This window comes from Cynocephalus volans, chromosome 9 (assembly GCF_027409185.1).
Source record: "Cynocephalus volans isolate mCynVol1 chromosome 9, mCynVol1.pri, whole genome shotgun sequence".
In the NCBI taxonomy this organism is placed as follows: Eukaryota; Metazoa; Chordata; class Mammalia; order Dermoptera; family Cynocephalidae; genus Cynocephalus; species Cynocephalus volans.
Window position 1 is genome coordinate 104,515,001 of NC_084468.1, and position 18,566 is coordinate 104,533,566.

An 18,566-nucleotide genomic window follows, 5' to 3' on the forward strand; every position below is an offset into this window, starting at 1 on the left:
TGATATAATCCCATTTGTTAATTTTTCCTTTGATGCCTGTGCTTTTGGGGTCATATTCATGAAGTCTGTGTCCAGTCCTATTTCCTGAAGTGTTTCTCCTACGTTTTCTTTAAGAAGTTTTATTGTTTCAGGGTGTATATTTAAATCCTTAATCCATTTTGAGTTGATTTTAGTATATGGTGAGAGGTATGGGTCTAGTTTCATTCTCCTGCATATGGAAATCCAGTTCTCCCAGCACCATTTGCTGAAGAGGCAGTCTCTTCCCCAGTGTATAGGCTTGGTGCCTTTTCAAAGATCAGATGCAGTAAGTGTGTGGGTTGATTTCTGGATTCTCTATTCTATTCCATTGGTCAGAGTGTCTGTTTTTATGCCAGTACCATACTGTTTTGGTTATTATAGCTTTGTAGTATAGTAAAACCCAGATCTGTTAATGTTGAACTACTTAAACTAGTTCTATATATAACAATTATACTAATACTATAGTGTTTAGAACTATACGCACCAATTAATATACAAGCTCAAGAATGATGCCCCCTTACCTTGGAGCTAAGATTACCATTGGAAGTAATCCACTAGTAAAATCAAAGCAAAACAGATAAGATTAGCTTGTCACATGGAAACAGGAAGAATAAAACAGAGAATATGTCTTGCAGATGTGAAAAACATGTAGCCCAGTTAATGTTATAGGTTTCTATAAAAATGAATCTATCAATTGAAGGCATACAGTAAGTCCAAAGGATTGTTTCAGAGAATTTCTAGCACTGCTTGAGGAAGAGGGTGCCTTACTGGATGGCATGGTTACTACAATTCGGTGTTACCGGGATCACAAAGCCAATTCTTCTTTGTTAAATTTTCTGCTCAAAATTTTTCCATTTATAATTTGGCTATCAATAGTTTCCAAAAAAGTAAGTGGATGTGATGATCATCTTGATACAAGGAATTTGATAAGTACTCTAACAATGACTTAGGCATCAGAGTTTTGGGTCAGGTATTTACCTCTGCCCCTTGTTACTGTCACCCACAGCAGTCATATTACATGCCTGATCAAGACTGGGTCCATGAGAAGTTTTTGGCTCTGAAAGGTTAAAGTCAACAAGAGGTGAATTCCATCCTAAGAAATCCTGACAAAGTGCTCAGCTTCTCCCTTCTCACCATTTTGATACAGAAAAGGGTCTCAGTTTACTTCTAGATATATCACCTGTGATTAAAGAAATTGTTATAAAGTAGAAGCTGTAAGGACTGAAGTGAATCAGCACTGATTCCATGACACAATTGAGAAGCTTATTTTAAAAAACTGAACTCTAATCTATATTCATTTACTGCTCTTCTAACAAGAGAGAAAGGCAGAAAGGGCTATCGGTCAATCAATTAATCAAATATATTCAGCTTCTGGTTGTTTAGATAGTAAATAAGCATTTATTACATTCTGATATCTTAACTAATTAACTTTCTAATAACCATTACCAGGTCAGCTGGGGTCCTTTTACTGTTATCTCAACAACTTGTGACTAAGGATCATTAACAGTATATGGCAAAATGCTTAGGTTAAGGACCAATTTCTGCTACACACAATTTTAAGCCAGGAAAAGGTTAGATTAAAAAATGGGACAAAATAAGGGTTCTGGTGAAGATGGCAGAACAGATGGTCCCCAGCATCACTCTCTCCCACAGACCAATCAATTTACAACTATTAAAAAGCAATGACAGCCAATCTGGGGCCACTGGAGCTCAGGGGAAGAGGAGAAGAGACCTACAGAATTCAGGAAGGCAGAAGCCACAATGAAAGAGAGAAAGAACCGCTCCCACCATTTCGAGTCCTGGCTGCTTTAAGGCTGGAGCTGGTGAGCACACAGAGCAAGAGCTGGCAAAAGCTGCAGGTGTACCTTTCGTATGAAGTTACTTGGAGGTGGCAGGAAGATGGTCTTGGTGGCCCCCAGGCCAGTAAGACTACTAACAAGATTCCTGTGGACCCACACAGGAGCAAGGAGTCACAACAACTGAAGAAAGGAACCACTTAGAGGCTGGTGAGAAATTGCAAGGAACCAATGCACGGCCTATCCCATGGGAAGTGTTTGGACTGCAGGCGGTGGGGGAGCTGGCCCCAACAGGGGAACATTGGGGCACAGCAAGGACAGCTGATCTGCCCTCCAATCAGCACAGGACCACTCAATGGAGACTGGTCAGGAATACAGAACTGCAGGGAGCACATTTTGCTGAAAAGACTCAGGCCCAGACCAGAGTTTCCACATAGCCCAGGTGTACCAGTCCTCACAAGACCCAGAAGTACATACAAAGTCAACCATTAAAACCTGAGCTGCACAAAAAAGCTTTCCCAGGGAATCAGCAACAATGAAGTAATTTAGCTTAGCTCAACCACAGGACTCTAGTGCTGGTCCCCACACAGGATGTTCCCCCATTTTAGAAGTAAGCAAAGGACAACAAATTAGTTCCAGTGCAGAGTTTAAGTGGTGGGAACAGTGAATAATTAAACACAGAACTGAAAGAAAAAACAAAATACCCACAGATTAGAGACAAAATTTGATATTAACTATTAAAGATCTAACACCAACAAAGAACCTCTATAAAACCTAGAAGGACCAGAAGCCCCCTGGGCTCCCAAGCCAGGAAGGGGGAAGGGATGAGGCCTCAGCCATGCCCCCTCAACATACACAACCAGCCCAGCAACAACCACCAAGCTGCTGCAGGAAGTGCCCTGGGCTCCTGAGCCAGGGTGATGGGGAGCCAAGGACCTCAGCCATGCTCCCCAACATCTACAACCAGCCCAGGGATGACCACCAAGCCACGACAGGAAGTTCCCTTGGCCCCCCAAGTTGGGTGGGCTGAGGACCTCAGCCACACACCCCTGACATCCGCAATGAGCCCAGCAAAGACCACCTAGCTGCTGCACAAAGCACTCCTAAGGGGAGCTAAGGGCTTCAGCCACATCTCCTTGACATCTGCATCTACAGCAATGATCCAGCCACTGCTGGAAGTCCCCCGGTCTCCCCTCCCAGAATAAGTGGGGGGGCCACAGGCCTTGATCACCTCCCCTTACTTCCCCCTCTTTCCACCCTACTTCACCTCCCCCTTCCCTTCTCCTTCTTCCCCCCAGCTGCTCCACAACAACATCTTAGCATGAGGCGTGGAGCCAGGGGAAGCCGAACCCAGCTGCAACCAGGTAACGAGCACACCAAAAACACCATTTCCACACAGGTAGCCCACCATAACCACTGCAACTGCCAAGGTTGCCATAACAGTGGCCAGTCTTTATAGCAGCAGTCACAGTCACTGTGCAGATGGCACAGCAGACTCTCATCTTCATTAACATAAGAAGAGGCACCAGTGGAGACCAAAAAAAGAGGTCCTCTTTCTTCACAAAGCACACTCCTGAGTAACAGAAGAAGCATCTGATTTACAATAATAGGTGAGGACCTTATCACACCTGTCTCAGTACTGGACAGATCATCTAGGCAACAAACCAACAGAGGAACAGGTAATTTATCAGATGGAGAGAACAAATGTATGGTTATTAGACGGGGAAAGGGGAAAGACTGGATAAGGGGCATAAAGAATAAGTATGATTTGTAATAATGAATATGCTAATAAAAAATTCATTTAAAAAACTCAAAACGAAACCAAAAAGTGGGACAAAAATTCAGGTAAAGCAAAAGGGAAAAAATAAAAATTCTGAATTTCCTATCAACTAATTACTTTATTATTACTAGAAAACTTTTTTGGACACAGAGATAAATATTTAATATATTTAAGTACATTAATTCTCTTAAGAGTAAATTTTCAAAAATAAAAGTTAAGGAAACCTTTGACAGCTCTTTATTTTAGGTTTTAAATTGAGATAAACAATCAGACACGACAAAGACATCAATTTTGGTAATTGCTAGATGATGCAGACACCTGTGCAGCTGATAGAAAACTAGAATTGAAATTGCTGAATTTCAACCAATTTAAATGAATTACTTGACCAATGAGATATGTAACCCTAAATTTCTCAGTGCAGCTGACAGGAATCTATTTTCCAAATGGAAAAACAGATGGTTTTGAACAATACTGCAATATAGCAATTTTCAGTCATTCCAAAGTGTTTTTCTCTTGCTAAAATTATAAACATAATTGAGAAGATAATTTTCAGATTTTTCTGAAAGACTATACTATTTTCGAAGTGAAAAACAAAGTTTAATATCTTAGTGATTTTTTTTAGCATTATCTTTAGAAATTACTCTATTTGCGAGTTTTTATTTATCTAAAACAACACATGCAGAATGTAGCCTTGCCTTCATTTTAGAACTAAATCAATAACCACACAGTGCCTGCAAGCACTTCAACATGTATCTTTTCATGTGATAATTTCCAGCTTTCAGATGAAATTATCTAAAGTTCCTTGAACTGTTCTTGGCAAAGGACTTAGTTTCCTATGCACTGATTGAACTGAAAATGTCTACAATTCTTCATTCTACTTCCTTCCTTTCTAACTCACTATCTCTCCAGTGCTGGGCTGGAGTGTGGACTCTGGCTCTGACTGCCTGGATGGCATTATCCGTTGCACTATCCCTTGCAACCTGTGAGATCTAAGGATGATCTAAGTTCTCTAAATTGCAATTCCCTTCTACAAAATGCTAATAATACTGATGATATAGGTTGTTGTGAATTCAATACACTTTGTTCCCATACACAAAGAACTTAAAACAAGCCAGGAATATGCTAAGGGCTCAATAAATGTAGCTATTATTATTATTATCTCTAGCCTTTTGTTTTGGCAAAAGCCATGATCCTCTCATGCCTAGAACATTACAAGGTCCATTATCCCTTCACCGTCTGCATTGTTAGTCTCACACTCACCCCTGTACCTTCTGCCTTTGTCCAAGAAAATTCTAGCTCTCTTGCTTGTGAGCAACCCCTGCTCACAAACTCAAAACCAAACCGAACAAACAAAAAACTTCACGATTCAGCCAACACACTTCATAGTTACTTTTCTACTCTCTTTCTCTTTTACACAAAACTAATTTTAAAAAAGGTCTATATTCATTTCCTCCATTTTCTCACCACTTATTTTTACCTTTTGCAGTTTCACTCCCCTGTTTACCACTTCTCTACCTTCTTAGCTGGTTTCTTTTCCTGCTCCTTCCATCTAAACCAATATCCTCTAGAGTTTTGTTTTCAGTCTTTCACATACCTCTCAACACTCTCTCCCATTTGATCCACTCCCATGATTTCACTCCCATGGGATGTTAACTCCAAGTCTCCACCTCTAGTTCTGACCACCACCTCCTTATCAATCTAGTCCTGCCTTTTTTGATTGTTGAAGATATCCACTTGGTTGCTCCACCAGAACTTCAAACTTATCTTGTCCTAAATCAAATCTACCTTCTTAATATTTCCTCTTTTATTAATTAATGTCACCATCATTCTTTGAATTACCAAGGTCAAAACATTTGAGTCATCTTTGATCTTCTCTCTCCATATCTGCTCGTAACAGATAGCACAGTGTTATGTACATAGGATCTGGAAGTAGGCTGTGAACTTGTACCCTGACTCCCACATCACAGCAGTGTGACCTTGAGCATGCCACTTGGCTTCTCTTGGCTATAGTGTTGCCTTCATAACATAGTTAGTTGTACAGTGTATATAAGAAAATGTATGAAAGGGCATAAAGGGTAAATTTAGCATATGGCAAGCTAGATGATGATGACAATAAAAAAGAATCTCAATGATCTGTTCACACTCTTCCCATTCCTTAACTCTTGTCACATCACACACAGACCTTTTCTATATCATCTCAAATAAATTTAAACTCAGAAGGCCAGCCTTGGTTGCAAATGTATAAGTGCCTCAAATTTTCATTAATCTCAATCAAGGCAATCCCAACCAAGACCTAGAACATATGACATATCTACTTACACATCAATGGGCTTTTCTCTCATTGTATCTTAAATAACAATGTAATGAGAATTCAGGAACTGACCTTATTTGAACCCAATTTCAAACACCACTCCATAAACCATACGGTCAGAAAGTAAGATCACTCTCAATTCTTGATAATGCAGAGTAGGTTATCAGAAACAAACTATAAATTCTTTTTTGTCATTACTTAGCCAAATAACCACCTTGTAAGTCACCTGCCCCCATTTGTCTAGGAACTGAAAACTAAATTTAAGAAAGAGGTAAAGATTATAACAATTACTAGAAAAAAAATCGTAATTGCCTATTACGAAGTCAATGTAAGTTATTATCTTTTGTGCTGTATTATCAATGACTGTGTACCAATGCAAGAAGGTAGAGGTGATTAAATATTTTTATGATTGTCCATCTAAATATTTACCAAATTTGATTAAGTGTCTAGGGAACCAATACTAGTAGATGCAGATATCTTGAGAAAAGCATATTTATATATTAATTAAATGTCTGTAGTTAGTAATTTTTAAAAAGAAAGAGGATGAGAATTACCGCTAAAGACTGGAGCTCTCTTGTTTCTTCCTCTGCTGCTGAAGCATGATATGACAAAACCTACAGGGTAAGAGAAGAAGGGGTCCAGGTTACACAGGAAAGGACTACTGAATGTAAATAAATTAGGATTTCAAACTTGGAATTCTGCTAAAACTATTTGGAGAGATAACTAGACTCCTTAGAATGTCAAATCTTGTTTGCTGCTTTCTTCAACAGAGTGAAAATCCCAGATTTATATTCCATTGTTTGTTTCAGAAAATAAAAAGTTATACTCCCTTTGTTCAAAGAAAACTCTTGCAACTTCCATTCTTACATTATTGCTCTAACAACAGCCACTCTAGAAATAACTGTTGGCTCGAACTTGGCAGAAAATTTATTTTGCATTGTTTTTTAATAAAATACTAACTTTATTTTTGTACAGAATTAGGAAAAAAAAAAACCTTTGTATAAACTGACATTTTAATGTTGATATTTGGAAAGAAAGTAGTGGCTCTCAGATTAGGCCTATAACCACTGTAGAATTCATACAGGAAAATTGCATGGCTGGTATATAATGCCATACAGATTTGGAAATCCCTTTACACTCATACAATTCAAGAGCTGCGAAGAGTAGTGCTGGCCTATAAAGCCAAGCATTTACAGTTGAGGACATGGAGGCTCAGAGATTCTTATGACTTGGCTGCAAGCTCACACCTAGTGAGAGCACAAGGGGGCCTAGGACCCAGCTTTCCACTCCTAACATAGTATGCTTTCTGTTACCTAGTAGAGTTAAAATGTCAGGCTTACTATCTTCTTACCAACTCAACATGAGCATCAATTTTCAAAAGTAGTAACTTCTATGTAATGGGACAGTATTTTAGATACTCCTTTTAACCAAGGTAATGGTTGTATTTGAAATGCCTATCATGTCTTAAAAATATATTTTATAAAATTCATTTTTGATGGAGACAACACAGATTTACAAAAAACCCCCAAAATTTAAAAAGTCACTGATAAAAAGGTAACCCATTTTCAGACTTTAAATGGTGAGCCAAGTAATCCAATAGTCCAAACTAGTTTTCCTTGAGCCAGTCTTTAAAATTTTAAACAATTAAAAATCTAAAGCCAAACGGTATATATGTCGACTATCTAGTGATTCAGAATATTTATAATATTGTGCTACACTGGATCTATCTTAGCATTCGAACCACTGATTACTGGTTAACCTCAGGAAACCTCAGGAAACTCAGAGCTGCTATCTCATAGGTCATGGCTGCTAACATGTTGCTACTTGATATCGTAGAGGTAGTTTGTTGAGAAAGGCTAAGACTGTGACCATGGATTAGTCTTATATTAATTAGCAACCAGGATAAGTGAATAAAGGAATGACATAACACTAAGTTCAAAAAATTAATTTTTTCACACAATGAAGATAAAAACAGCACTTTACTCACAGGGCATAAGGATTAATTTTGTTAATACACATAAGCATTAGATTACAGAGGAAGCATTTGATAAAGTTTAGCTATTTTCACTGTTATTGCTGTTTTATTGTTACTATAATGATCATGACTTCCAGTTCGAAATAATTCATTGTCTTAAGAAGACCTGAGGGGTTTGCATCCTTGGCTTTTCTCCAATGGCCTCATAAAGAAAGGAACATTTTTTTCAAGGTTGAACTGGTGATCACAGAAATGACCTCACATAATGACCTGAAACTGAAAAATTTTTATACTAGGTGAAAGCACAGCTTATTTATATGAAAGAGAGTGATAATGTAAAAATAGAAATAAATCTCAATCAGGAAAATATTCAGAGATTTTGAACAAAATGATATAATGTCTGGGATTTGCTTCAAAATAATCCAGTGGGAGGGGAACAAGAATGTGGGAATGGATGGAGTGATACTGGCCATGGATAGTTAATTATTGAAGATGGTTAATTAGTACATAGGGGTTCCTTAAGCTATTCTCCCTACTTTTGTATATGTTTGAAACTTTCCATAATAAAAAATTTTTAAAAATTAAACAAATGCTTTCTAATTGATAACTGGCTTAGATTCAATTTTTCAATGAAAAGCCATAGAACTGGAAAAAATTAGGTTAAAAATTATATATATTTATATATTGCTTTAAAACTATATGTACATATATACATATGTAACCATATGTACATATATTTGAAACAGATTTCCACTGGTTTATAATCCAAGATCTTTTATATAATACTTTAGCAAAGCTATTAGTGTTATATATTCAGCTTAGAAAGTAAAGTGTTCCATCTTGGTTACTAAGTAAATGTTGACATATAATGTATATCTTTCTAGCTCTAACCTAGGTATTTACTTATTTATGAGGGAACAGAGTAAATGTTACTATATCCCAAATTCTGATTTCCACTGATCTCAACTAGGTATGGGGTAGACAAATATTCAAATATATTTACAAGCAGCGTATGAATGACTAAGTAGAGATATTTGCACTTTCTGATGTATATTTCCCTAAATTGGTCTACAATGTAAGAAATTTCCATGTTATGTGAAGTGAACATTTTCAAGGCAGTTAGTGAAATTTATGTGGAAAGGTCTGCCCCACTTGGGTTGGCTAGTCCTGCCTGGGAAGGAGCCTGCCTAAGTTCCTCTAAGTCAATGGTTCACGTGTTGCCTACACAATTTGAAATCACTTAGGGAGCTCTATGGTAACACAGATTCCCAGCCTCTACCCAAGACTTCCTGAATCAGAATTTTCAGAAGTGGAGTCCTTAAATTTGTAGCTGAAAGAGTTTCTGAGATAACTCTAAAGTAGCTACTACAGGAGTTTATTCCTGATTTTAATCAATTTTCTTTTCCTTACTTCTAATTCTCTTAAGAGGGCCTAGGATTTCTGGTTTTTTGATTTTTGGTATTTTTTCCATTTTTTTTTTCACAACTGTTCTCATGGGGAGATGGGGAGGAGGTGGGGAGGAGGCTCAGGCAATGAGGAAGGGACAAATGGGCTACAGTGGCAGTAGACATCTGTGAGAATGGATCATTAAAGTCAAGGACTGCTTTCTGTAGAAAAAGCAGAGGACTGAAGAGACAAACAGCCTGAGTTTTGGTTTGGTCATATGACCTTTAAGTTTCTAAAATATTCTGGGTCTTAATTTCCTTTGCTGTTTAAATGTGATAACGATCTCATCATCCAAGTCACAAGATACAGTGATATAACAAACCCACACCGTGAATTGTTATGAGAGAAAGGTAAAAGCTGAGTGTCTGGCTGTAGAGAAGTCCTGTAAACTTCAGCCCACCTCTAACGTGACCATCTGCTTGGCCATGGCTCTCTCCACTGCTTCATACATCTGTGTGTTCTGGATCCCCAAGCCACAAAAGATGACAAAAGCTTCCAGAAACTGTTCATCATTTCGGTTGAAAGGCTTAACCTTGCCAGTATTCTCCTCCATCTTATTAACAAGTTGGCAAACCCCTATAATGATCCAAGAAATTGAGCAAATATTATTTTAACTGTCATAGCTTTTATTGACTTGAACATATATAGCCAAATTATCTTACCCTTTTCTCTTAGGAATGCTTGGCATCTCCAAATAAGCAGACAAACCCCCACAAATATAAGCTAAAGAAGTACACGGAATTAATTTATATGAGAACTAGTTTCACATAGTCCTAAATGTACATTGCCTATGTTCAAAAGATCCTAGAGTACTAATTTTCTTCAAGACTTGGTCGGTTGAGTCCCCAAAGACAATTTGTCCTTTGGTAACTAATTGGATTTTTGTATACTTGCCAATGGAACAATTTTGAAGCACATCAGAATTTTGGGTCACACAGACTGTCTTTCCTCACTGAGAAGCCAGAAGTTAAAAAACACAATTAGGATGCAAAAATATGCCTGTTCACATAAGTCTCATATTTCAAATATGCACCTCTGTATCCAGGAGAATCATATTTGCAGACAACTTATGATACTACAAGTAATTATGCAAATAAAAATGACTATTTACTTAGAAATAAATGCAGATCTAATCTTTGAAGAAAATCATAACCTCTCAAGACCTATCCTCTCTTAGAAAGTCAAACATTTAGTCAACAGAAATGGAAGATTACACCAACATTATGATAAATCTTTATCAAACTGGTTGTTCTATGGAAGTCTGAGCTTAACAGTTTCTCTGTGAGGAGTTTGGTGACCCAGCCCACTTTTTGGGTAAAACAAAGTATTGTTAAAGTCCTTATCACTTCTGTCTTCAAACATATCATAACAGACTTCCACCATGTGCCCACTACAAGATAAGCATTGTGCTAAATACTTTAGTAGACACATGACCTCTAATCCTCACAATTTATACTGAGGTAGGTGTGACCATCCCATTTTATGGATGAGGAAAATTGAGTCATAGAAAGTTTACGTCATTTGCTCAAAGCCACTTAGCTGGCATGCACGGGTCTAAAATTCAACCCTCAGTTCAGCCAAGCCCCAAAGGCCACTCTCTTTTCAACACACTATGCTGCCCTTTCCCCTGCCAGATCATTGCTAGCAGTGCCCTGATTGCATCTTGGTTCCACACACTTTTGTCTCTGCTTTTCCACAGGCTTGTACTACTCCCACTGCTCTCCTTCCTGTCTTTCCAGTTGGTCCTTACACCTCCTTCACAGTGTGCTCCTGGAGGCCTCCCACTTCCCAGGTGAGGCAGGCACTTCTCCTTTTTACGCCCTCAACATGATCACTTGGTGTATCATGGTGGATTTTGTTTCTGTTTCTCTTTCTAGGCTGCAAACATCTTGGGCTTAGAGATTTCATTTTATGTTTTCAGTTCCACTTCTTCAGCTAGCAAAATGCCTGACATATAGTAGGAACTCAAGAAAATGTTTTCTGACTTAATGAAAGAATGTAGGACTGAAGCTCTGACCCAAACTACTTTCCCATGAAGACTAGTCTGTTAACCCTTATTTTTCCTGGAGCACCAAAGAATTTCAGAGGCTGTGATGATACATGGTTGCACACTAAGTCCCTTTATCACCATTGGTGTTTACTCTACTTTTAACACTATTAATGATCTGTACTCTCCTTTTTGCTCTTTTTTTCATTTGTCTCCTTTAGACAGTAAAGGTATCTTACTATCATATCATATCTATTTGCAGGGATTACTTCTCTAACACTTCCATTATCAAGGAAAACTTTAAATGAGATATAATGAATTTGGACACTAAGTAAAAGTCCCATCCTAAATGACAATCATCATTCATTATCTTAAAAGCCCATATCCCATGTATGGTAAAAACACAAGGATTATGTCCTCCCACCTTTGTGAATCCTCAAATTATAAATATGGAACTGTTTACATAGGCTCTGGCTGTCTTCCAAATCACATTTTCTTGAGAGTCACGTGCTTCTTCATGCCCTTAAATTCTCACATCACATGGAATCGCCTTTCAGTTTTACTAAGGTTTTCTCCTACTTGATCGCAATTTTTCATAAACAATATTTTTTATTACTCCATAAGAATTACCACATGTATAGCAAAGAAAGTACAGAAAGAGGGGTTGAGATGTATATCAGGAAGTCTGCTAGGCTTATGACCCAGCTCAGTAAGTCTCCCATACAGTTTAAATCTATGCTCTTGTCAAAATTTACTGAATGAACACATTAAAAAATATTAAATTATACCTCTGTAATTGCTCACAAGTTATTTAAATGGAATGTTAAGTGTACAAATAGCAGGAGTCTGCTGTAACAAACACAGCTCAGAGCAGAACAGCGAAGTATGTCTATGTTATGATTAACAACTATAGATGTAGACGGACAGAGTTAAGCCCAGGGCAAGAAAAGGGATACTGAAGACAAATCATCAATTAAGGCATATAATTTTATTCTCCCTTGAAAGTGGAATGGACAGCCATATTTTATTGCATTCGTGATAATCCTGTTAATCTCCTTATACCCTTCAGAAAATCTAATTATAACAAACAAAAATATCCAATTAAAAAAAAAAAAACTATGAAGAAGAAGATTTATAACAAATGGGGTTCCTCACTTGAACAAATTAAAAGCTTAGGCACATTTACAGATAGAGTTTTCATAACTTCTTGGTTAATGATCTGAAAGAGTGGACAAATAGTACAACAATGAAATTTAAAACTGGTAATTTGAGATGCCACAGCTACTAGCAAGCCACACAAAATCAGAATCATTTACATATAAAAACAAAGCAGTTAATACAAGACAAAAATAAAAGAAAACTATTCAGCAAAAACCAATTAATAAGTATAATCATAAAATAAAACAATATTTGAAAACATATTAGGGGAAAGCCAAGAAGTAGTAGAGTTAGACAGTAAAATATTAGTGTTTCCTAATCCTATTAGAGTTCACAAAGTGCTTGTACAGACATTATTTCACATGGTCATCACAGCAGCTCTGAGAGCTAATCAGCATTGAAGGCACTGCTGGAAAGTACAAATTACACTGAAGGGATTAGATAGCTTCTAAAATCACGAGTTGTACTTCCTTTTCCATAATTCCAGGGATCAAATGTTGTTACCAACCAGTTTTCCTCCTGGCTTTTTGGTATAGCAGGGGTCCAATGCTTATATCCTGCTTGTAGTTTTATGTTCTCACTACCACAGGACATGGACTCCAGAATTAGCATCCTGTCTTATTAATATGTAAAACCCATCTTTATCACCTATCTTGCAAATGTTTCTCTTTTTTTGAAACTGTAATTTGTCTATAATCTTAGGTCAGTGAGGTTTTTGATGTATAAAAGATTTAATGTTTTAAGGAGTCAAAATAATAATCTTTACAGTTTTCAACTATAGTGCCTTGCTTTTAAAAGAGGCTTCCCCATTTTAAGATTATATATAAATATATATATTTTTCCCTAGTACTTTTATAGACTCACTGTATTATATTTAACCTTGTAATCCAATTTATTGCTACTGGATTCTTAGAACACCTGAGTAGTTTACCCATTCTCTCATGATCTGAATTACGTTATCATATACTAAATTCATATTTATTTAAACTATTATATACTTTTTTCACATTTGAATATTTTTGAAATCAGTATGCATTTTATAATCAATAGCTTGTCACAGTTAACTGAAGCCATTTTTTCTTTCTTGAAGATACATAAAATGGTGTCTTTCAACCAACAGCATCTTACTTAGAAGCAATGAAATATTCTCTATTATATACAGTAACACAATTTTATATATACCAGGTATGGGTCTGTATGTAGACGTTCTATTCTGGTTCCATTAATCTTGACATCTCTTCTAGCACATATATCATACTTTTAAATGCTACTTTTATGACATAATTTTAATCTCTGATAGGGCAATTCTATATCCATCAACTCTGATTCTTTTTATATCTTCCAGATGCCACTATTGTAAATGTTTATGTGCTGATCAAAAACAAACCCACCCCCTTCAATGTTACTAAAAAATGTATTAAAATTGATATAAATATAATCTAGATAGAGTTAATATTTTACAAAATAGATTGTAATTATTCAGGAAATGTTACTTAACTTCTTAATGATTTTTAAGTTACTGAATAGAATTTTATAGTTTTCCTTATATAGATAGTACATATTTCTGGACAAGTTTATTCCTTGCTACTATGGTAAATGAATTTAAAAAAATTTTTATTTTCTAACAATTTGTCTTGACATATATTAAAGTTAATTCTCCTTAATAATTTGATAACCAGGTACTTTTTAAAAACTGTTATTTAGACAGGTACTTTCAGCTGATTCTTTTGGGGTTTTCCATTAAACAATCATATGACTTATTTTATTTTGCCTTCTTTTCTATATCTCACCTTACTTCATCCTCTCTTCTCCAATTGCATTAAATAGAATTTCCTTTGGGCAATAATTTTTTAAAACAACTTTAAGAGTAAATTTCTCAATTACTTCCATGAAAAATTTTAAACTCCTCATGAGTTAGTACTGGTTTTTACCAATTTTTATAGAATATTCCCATTTCACCAAAATATATTATCTGTTTGGTACACTGTATTATCTAACATCTTTTAATATTTCTTCTGTATCTGTAGTTTTTTTCACCTCCTCACTCCTATTTCTGTTCCTCTTTTATTATCCTCATTATCTACATTGAAAGTTGTTTATTATTGTGTTTGCCCATTATCTCATTTTACTATCCCTTCCATTTCATAATTTTATTTTTTCAATTCCTTTCCTCTGCTTTCTTTTTCTCTATTTATTTATTTACTTGGGGGAGACAGCATAGAGTAGGAAAGAGAAAGGTGCTATTTTTTTGATTTCGTCAGTTGAATGCTTAGTTAACATAATTTCATTATTTCTTGATTAATAATAATGAAATATTTAAAGCTGTGTTTTTTCCTTTGAGTAAATCTTTGACCAAGTATCTTGAGTTTCAATGTTATACTGATACAACCATTAATTTTCTAAAATATACTTGAATTATGATTTTTGATTTCTTCTTTCTCATTTAGGAGAATGCTTTTCAGTTTCTAAGGAAGTTTTTTCCTTCTACTTTATCTTTTTATTATATATTTCCAATTTTAATGCATTGTGATACATGAGAATGGTCATCAATTCTACTTTTTAGAAATGATTGAGTTTGTGTTGTATGTTTATATGTCATCAATATTTGTTAATTTCTCATGGATATTTGACAAGAACTTGTATTTTTAAATTATGAAACATAAAAGTAAATCAACATATGCCAATTAAGTCCATTTAATTCTTTATATTAATCAATTCTAATGTTTCCTTATTTTTCCTGTACTTTAACACTCTGAGAAGTATATTAAAAGGCCCATTATGACTACCATTTTGTCCATTTCTCCTTGTATTTTTAATAGCTTAGGTTTTTATGTGTCAAAGATGTAACTTAGTTTATGAAAAGTGTCCATTCAATGTAATTCATTACATTTTTCTCTGTGAGTTTTAACTTTAATCAATGCAAGATGACACTTTACATAATGTTTTTATCTTATATTCACTTTGTTTGATATAAATATTGTAAATTCCTATTCAATTTTTGCCCATTTTGTGTAAAATGTGTTTTTACAAATGCCATATACTTCCTATCTTCCAGAAATTCCTCAGTGTTTCTGTTCCAGTGTTTATACTTCTGTTTTCCAGTGCTATTAATAAGTTTTCCTTACTTTTCTATTTCTTCAATCAATTCTTGAAGCTATAATCCTTACTTTTATTCTATAGATCTTCATTTTTATAATTTAAGCTATAATTTCTTAATTTTATTTTTTTCTCATTTTCTTCCAATTATTACTGCCCCTGTAGTCTTATTTCCTGCAACTTATCATAACTAAGCATAATTTACAATTCTCTAATTGGAAAAAACTGGACACTTTAAGTAAGAGAAGCAATGTGTACCATGGGAGACAATGTACAATTTAATTACATTCACATTAGGAAAATCCTACCACATATCTTATAAACAAATGAACAGTTGGTGATATTGCCAAGCAATAAAATTTGACATAAAAAATAAAATGAGGTAGAAGTCAAATTTAAACTTATAACTTTAGAATATTTATGTCTTGGAATTGTACTGCAACACACAGATGAGAGATCATCTCTGCAAGTATTCACCTATTTAAAGGTCCACATCTGAGTAATTTACTAAACAAAGCCAAAATAGATTAATAGAGTAAGAAAAGATGATATGAAGCGACAATCAATTATTTAAAAATTTGAGCCTTACTCAGAAAAATTCCATAGGCATGAAGTTCTCTTGCATTTTATTGGTACAAAGGAACTAAAACAAGGTATCTTTTGGAGCGTCAAAATGATGCAGGTGTTTGGACATTTCAAACAGGATAACAGAACAATTGTGAATGTATAAGAGACTCACAAAATTCATCGTGGAAATACAAAACAAAACCTTCTTGCAGTGTAGAAGAGAAAGGATTACAATATTAACCAGTCTGTTCCAAAGTGGTTAACAAATTCGTATTTCTCTTTCATACTTTTCTCTCTTACTTCTCTGTCAAGCAATGTGTGGTACAGCACTATAATTTTTATTTTTATTATGCTTTTTTGCTAACAAGGAGATGGAAATGTAAGATATTTAAAGTGGAGATGTTCTAAACATGGTTTTTTGTTGAAGTCAATTTCTTCAAAATCTGGTATGGAAAATAGGCATCAAATTTCTGGTATATACAATATGGAAAATAAGCATATTTAGCATAACAAATAGGGAAAATAATTGGTAAAATAAATGAATGTTGAATGAGAAAAATATTTCCTTAATAGTGCTGGAAGCAAAGTGGTGGAAACACTCTGTATTAGCCAGAGCACTAAGAAAACATTTGATATGCAATAATGCCTTAGGGAATAAATCTGATGATACACCAGGCCTCACACTGGTTTAATGCCTATAATTTCATCTAAATGTCAGTAATGGAAAAAAATGAGGGGAAGGAAGAAGATTACAAAAAACACATGGGCCCGTCTGTCTTTCTGTATCTAACTCTATAGGGATTCTCTATTAGAATTACATAATAGTGGAATCTGGTCTGTGACGTGTAAGACAAATTATCTACAACCATATTTTCCATTCTGCATCTGTGGATACATAAGTATCGTCCAGACTTCAAATTCTTAGTTCTGTCACACTTATAAAACAGCAGGAAACACTGGGAATTTTCCTTCTATTTGGGATCAACTTGAGCATCATCTCCCTTACACCCCCAAGCCCCACTGGGGGAATTCTTTCTTTTTCTTTTTTCTTTTTTTACAGGAAATTTTTCCTCTCCAAAAACAACATTTGCTTAGTTTTGGCTCTGTTAACAAGTAGGGTGACACAAAATGCATGCCAAGAGAAGCCTGATTATTTCAATGTTAGTTTTTATTTTTTTGCTCATTTGTCTTAAACAGTGACAGGATTACAGATTGTGAATTTTGAACAGATCTGAAAGGTTATTAAGTTCATCTCCACAGAAGCGAGTAATATGCCCATAAGTATTTCAATGGCTAAAGAAACAGTGAAGAAAACAGGATGCTTTGAGTCCTATTCCCAGTGCCTTTTGCACTTCACCTAACCAGCTCTCATTTACCATATGCATAAAGCGATGAAAGAGCTGGATGCATAACCCTCTCCAGCCAGTCCCCATTCCCAGTTATTATTCCAAAGAAATGCTGCTGAGGAAAAATGAATATGTGACAAGCTGCCACTCTATCCTCCTTCTTATGAAAAATTACTAGTAAATAATGCATCTCTTCTGGAATTTAATTTCACATTTTCAAAAGTCAAAGACAGCCTGTAGTAAATCTTTATACTTATTTGAAAAAACATTTTAAAAAGCATAACATTTATTATGTAGTTTTTCCCTATGTTGATCTCCCTAAGAAATTAAATTTTATAACAATGTTTACTGGGCATTATAATGTGGGGCACCCTCAGCAGTTTTCTTTTATTGCTTATGTTAGAGATCTGATCGGTGATAATCTTTAAAAGAGAACTTACATATTCATTAGCCTCTACTTTTAATACATAATCCTTAGCCTCTACTTTTTTTTCAGAAGAGTGCAGTTGACCTAAGAGCCCAGCAGGGAGTTGGCATGCTGGCTTATAGGAGGCTTTCACATGCAATTCACCAGGGTCAGGCTCTGATCCTTGGCCTCTGGCTTCTAGGCTTAGAAACTAGATTGGCATGCTGAGGACTCTCTAGGGTGGAGTCACAGGAACTAAGTTAACAAAACTGATTTATAAAACCAGAACAGTATTAATGTACAAGAAATAGATCTATCTCAGGAACAAGAGTATGTGCACCTGCAGTTCCAGCCCACTGCCTCAAGTCCAGTTCACTAATCTACAATATGAAACAACTGTCAAAGCAACCAGTACATTTGAGAGAGCATGAATAATGCATTTTCTTCCTATGAGCTAAACTACATTGGAAAGAAAAATAATCAGAACAAAGGAAGTTAGACTAATGGAATGTTTAATGGCATTAAGCTGATATATCTGTCTCACGACAAGGATGCATACCAGCAAAGGGACTAGAATCCTTGAGGAATTACTGGCTACAACCTGCTGTATCCATCTCACCTAAGTGTGGCTTGCCATATGTCAGAATACTCAATGTACACTGATACACCTCTCTACATCC

At 35.5% G+C, this 18,566-nt stretch overlaps 1 protein-coding gene across 1 annotated transcript in view; it reads right to left on the reverse strand.

Moving 5' to 3' along the window:
* PDE5A (phosphodiesterase 5A) overlaps positions 1 to 18,566 on the reverse strand; it is a 127,373-nt gene that overhangs the window by 44,095 nt on the left and 64,712 nt on the right. The window contains exons 9-10 of the mRNA XM_063108167.1: positions 9,727 to 9,902; positions 6,460 to 6,519 (exon numbers count right to left, since the gene is read on the reverse strand). Coding sequence (XP_062964237.1) covers positions 6,460 to 6,519; positions 9,727 to 9,902 — 236 coding nt within the window. The remainder of the gene's footprint in view (positions 1 to 6,459; positions 6,520 to 9,726; positions 9,903 to 18,566) is intronic.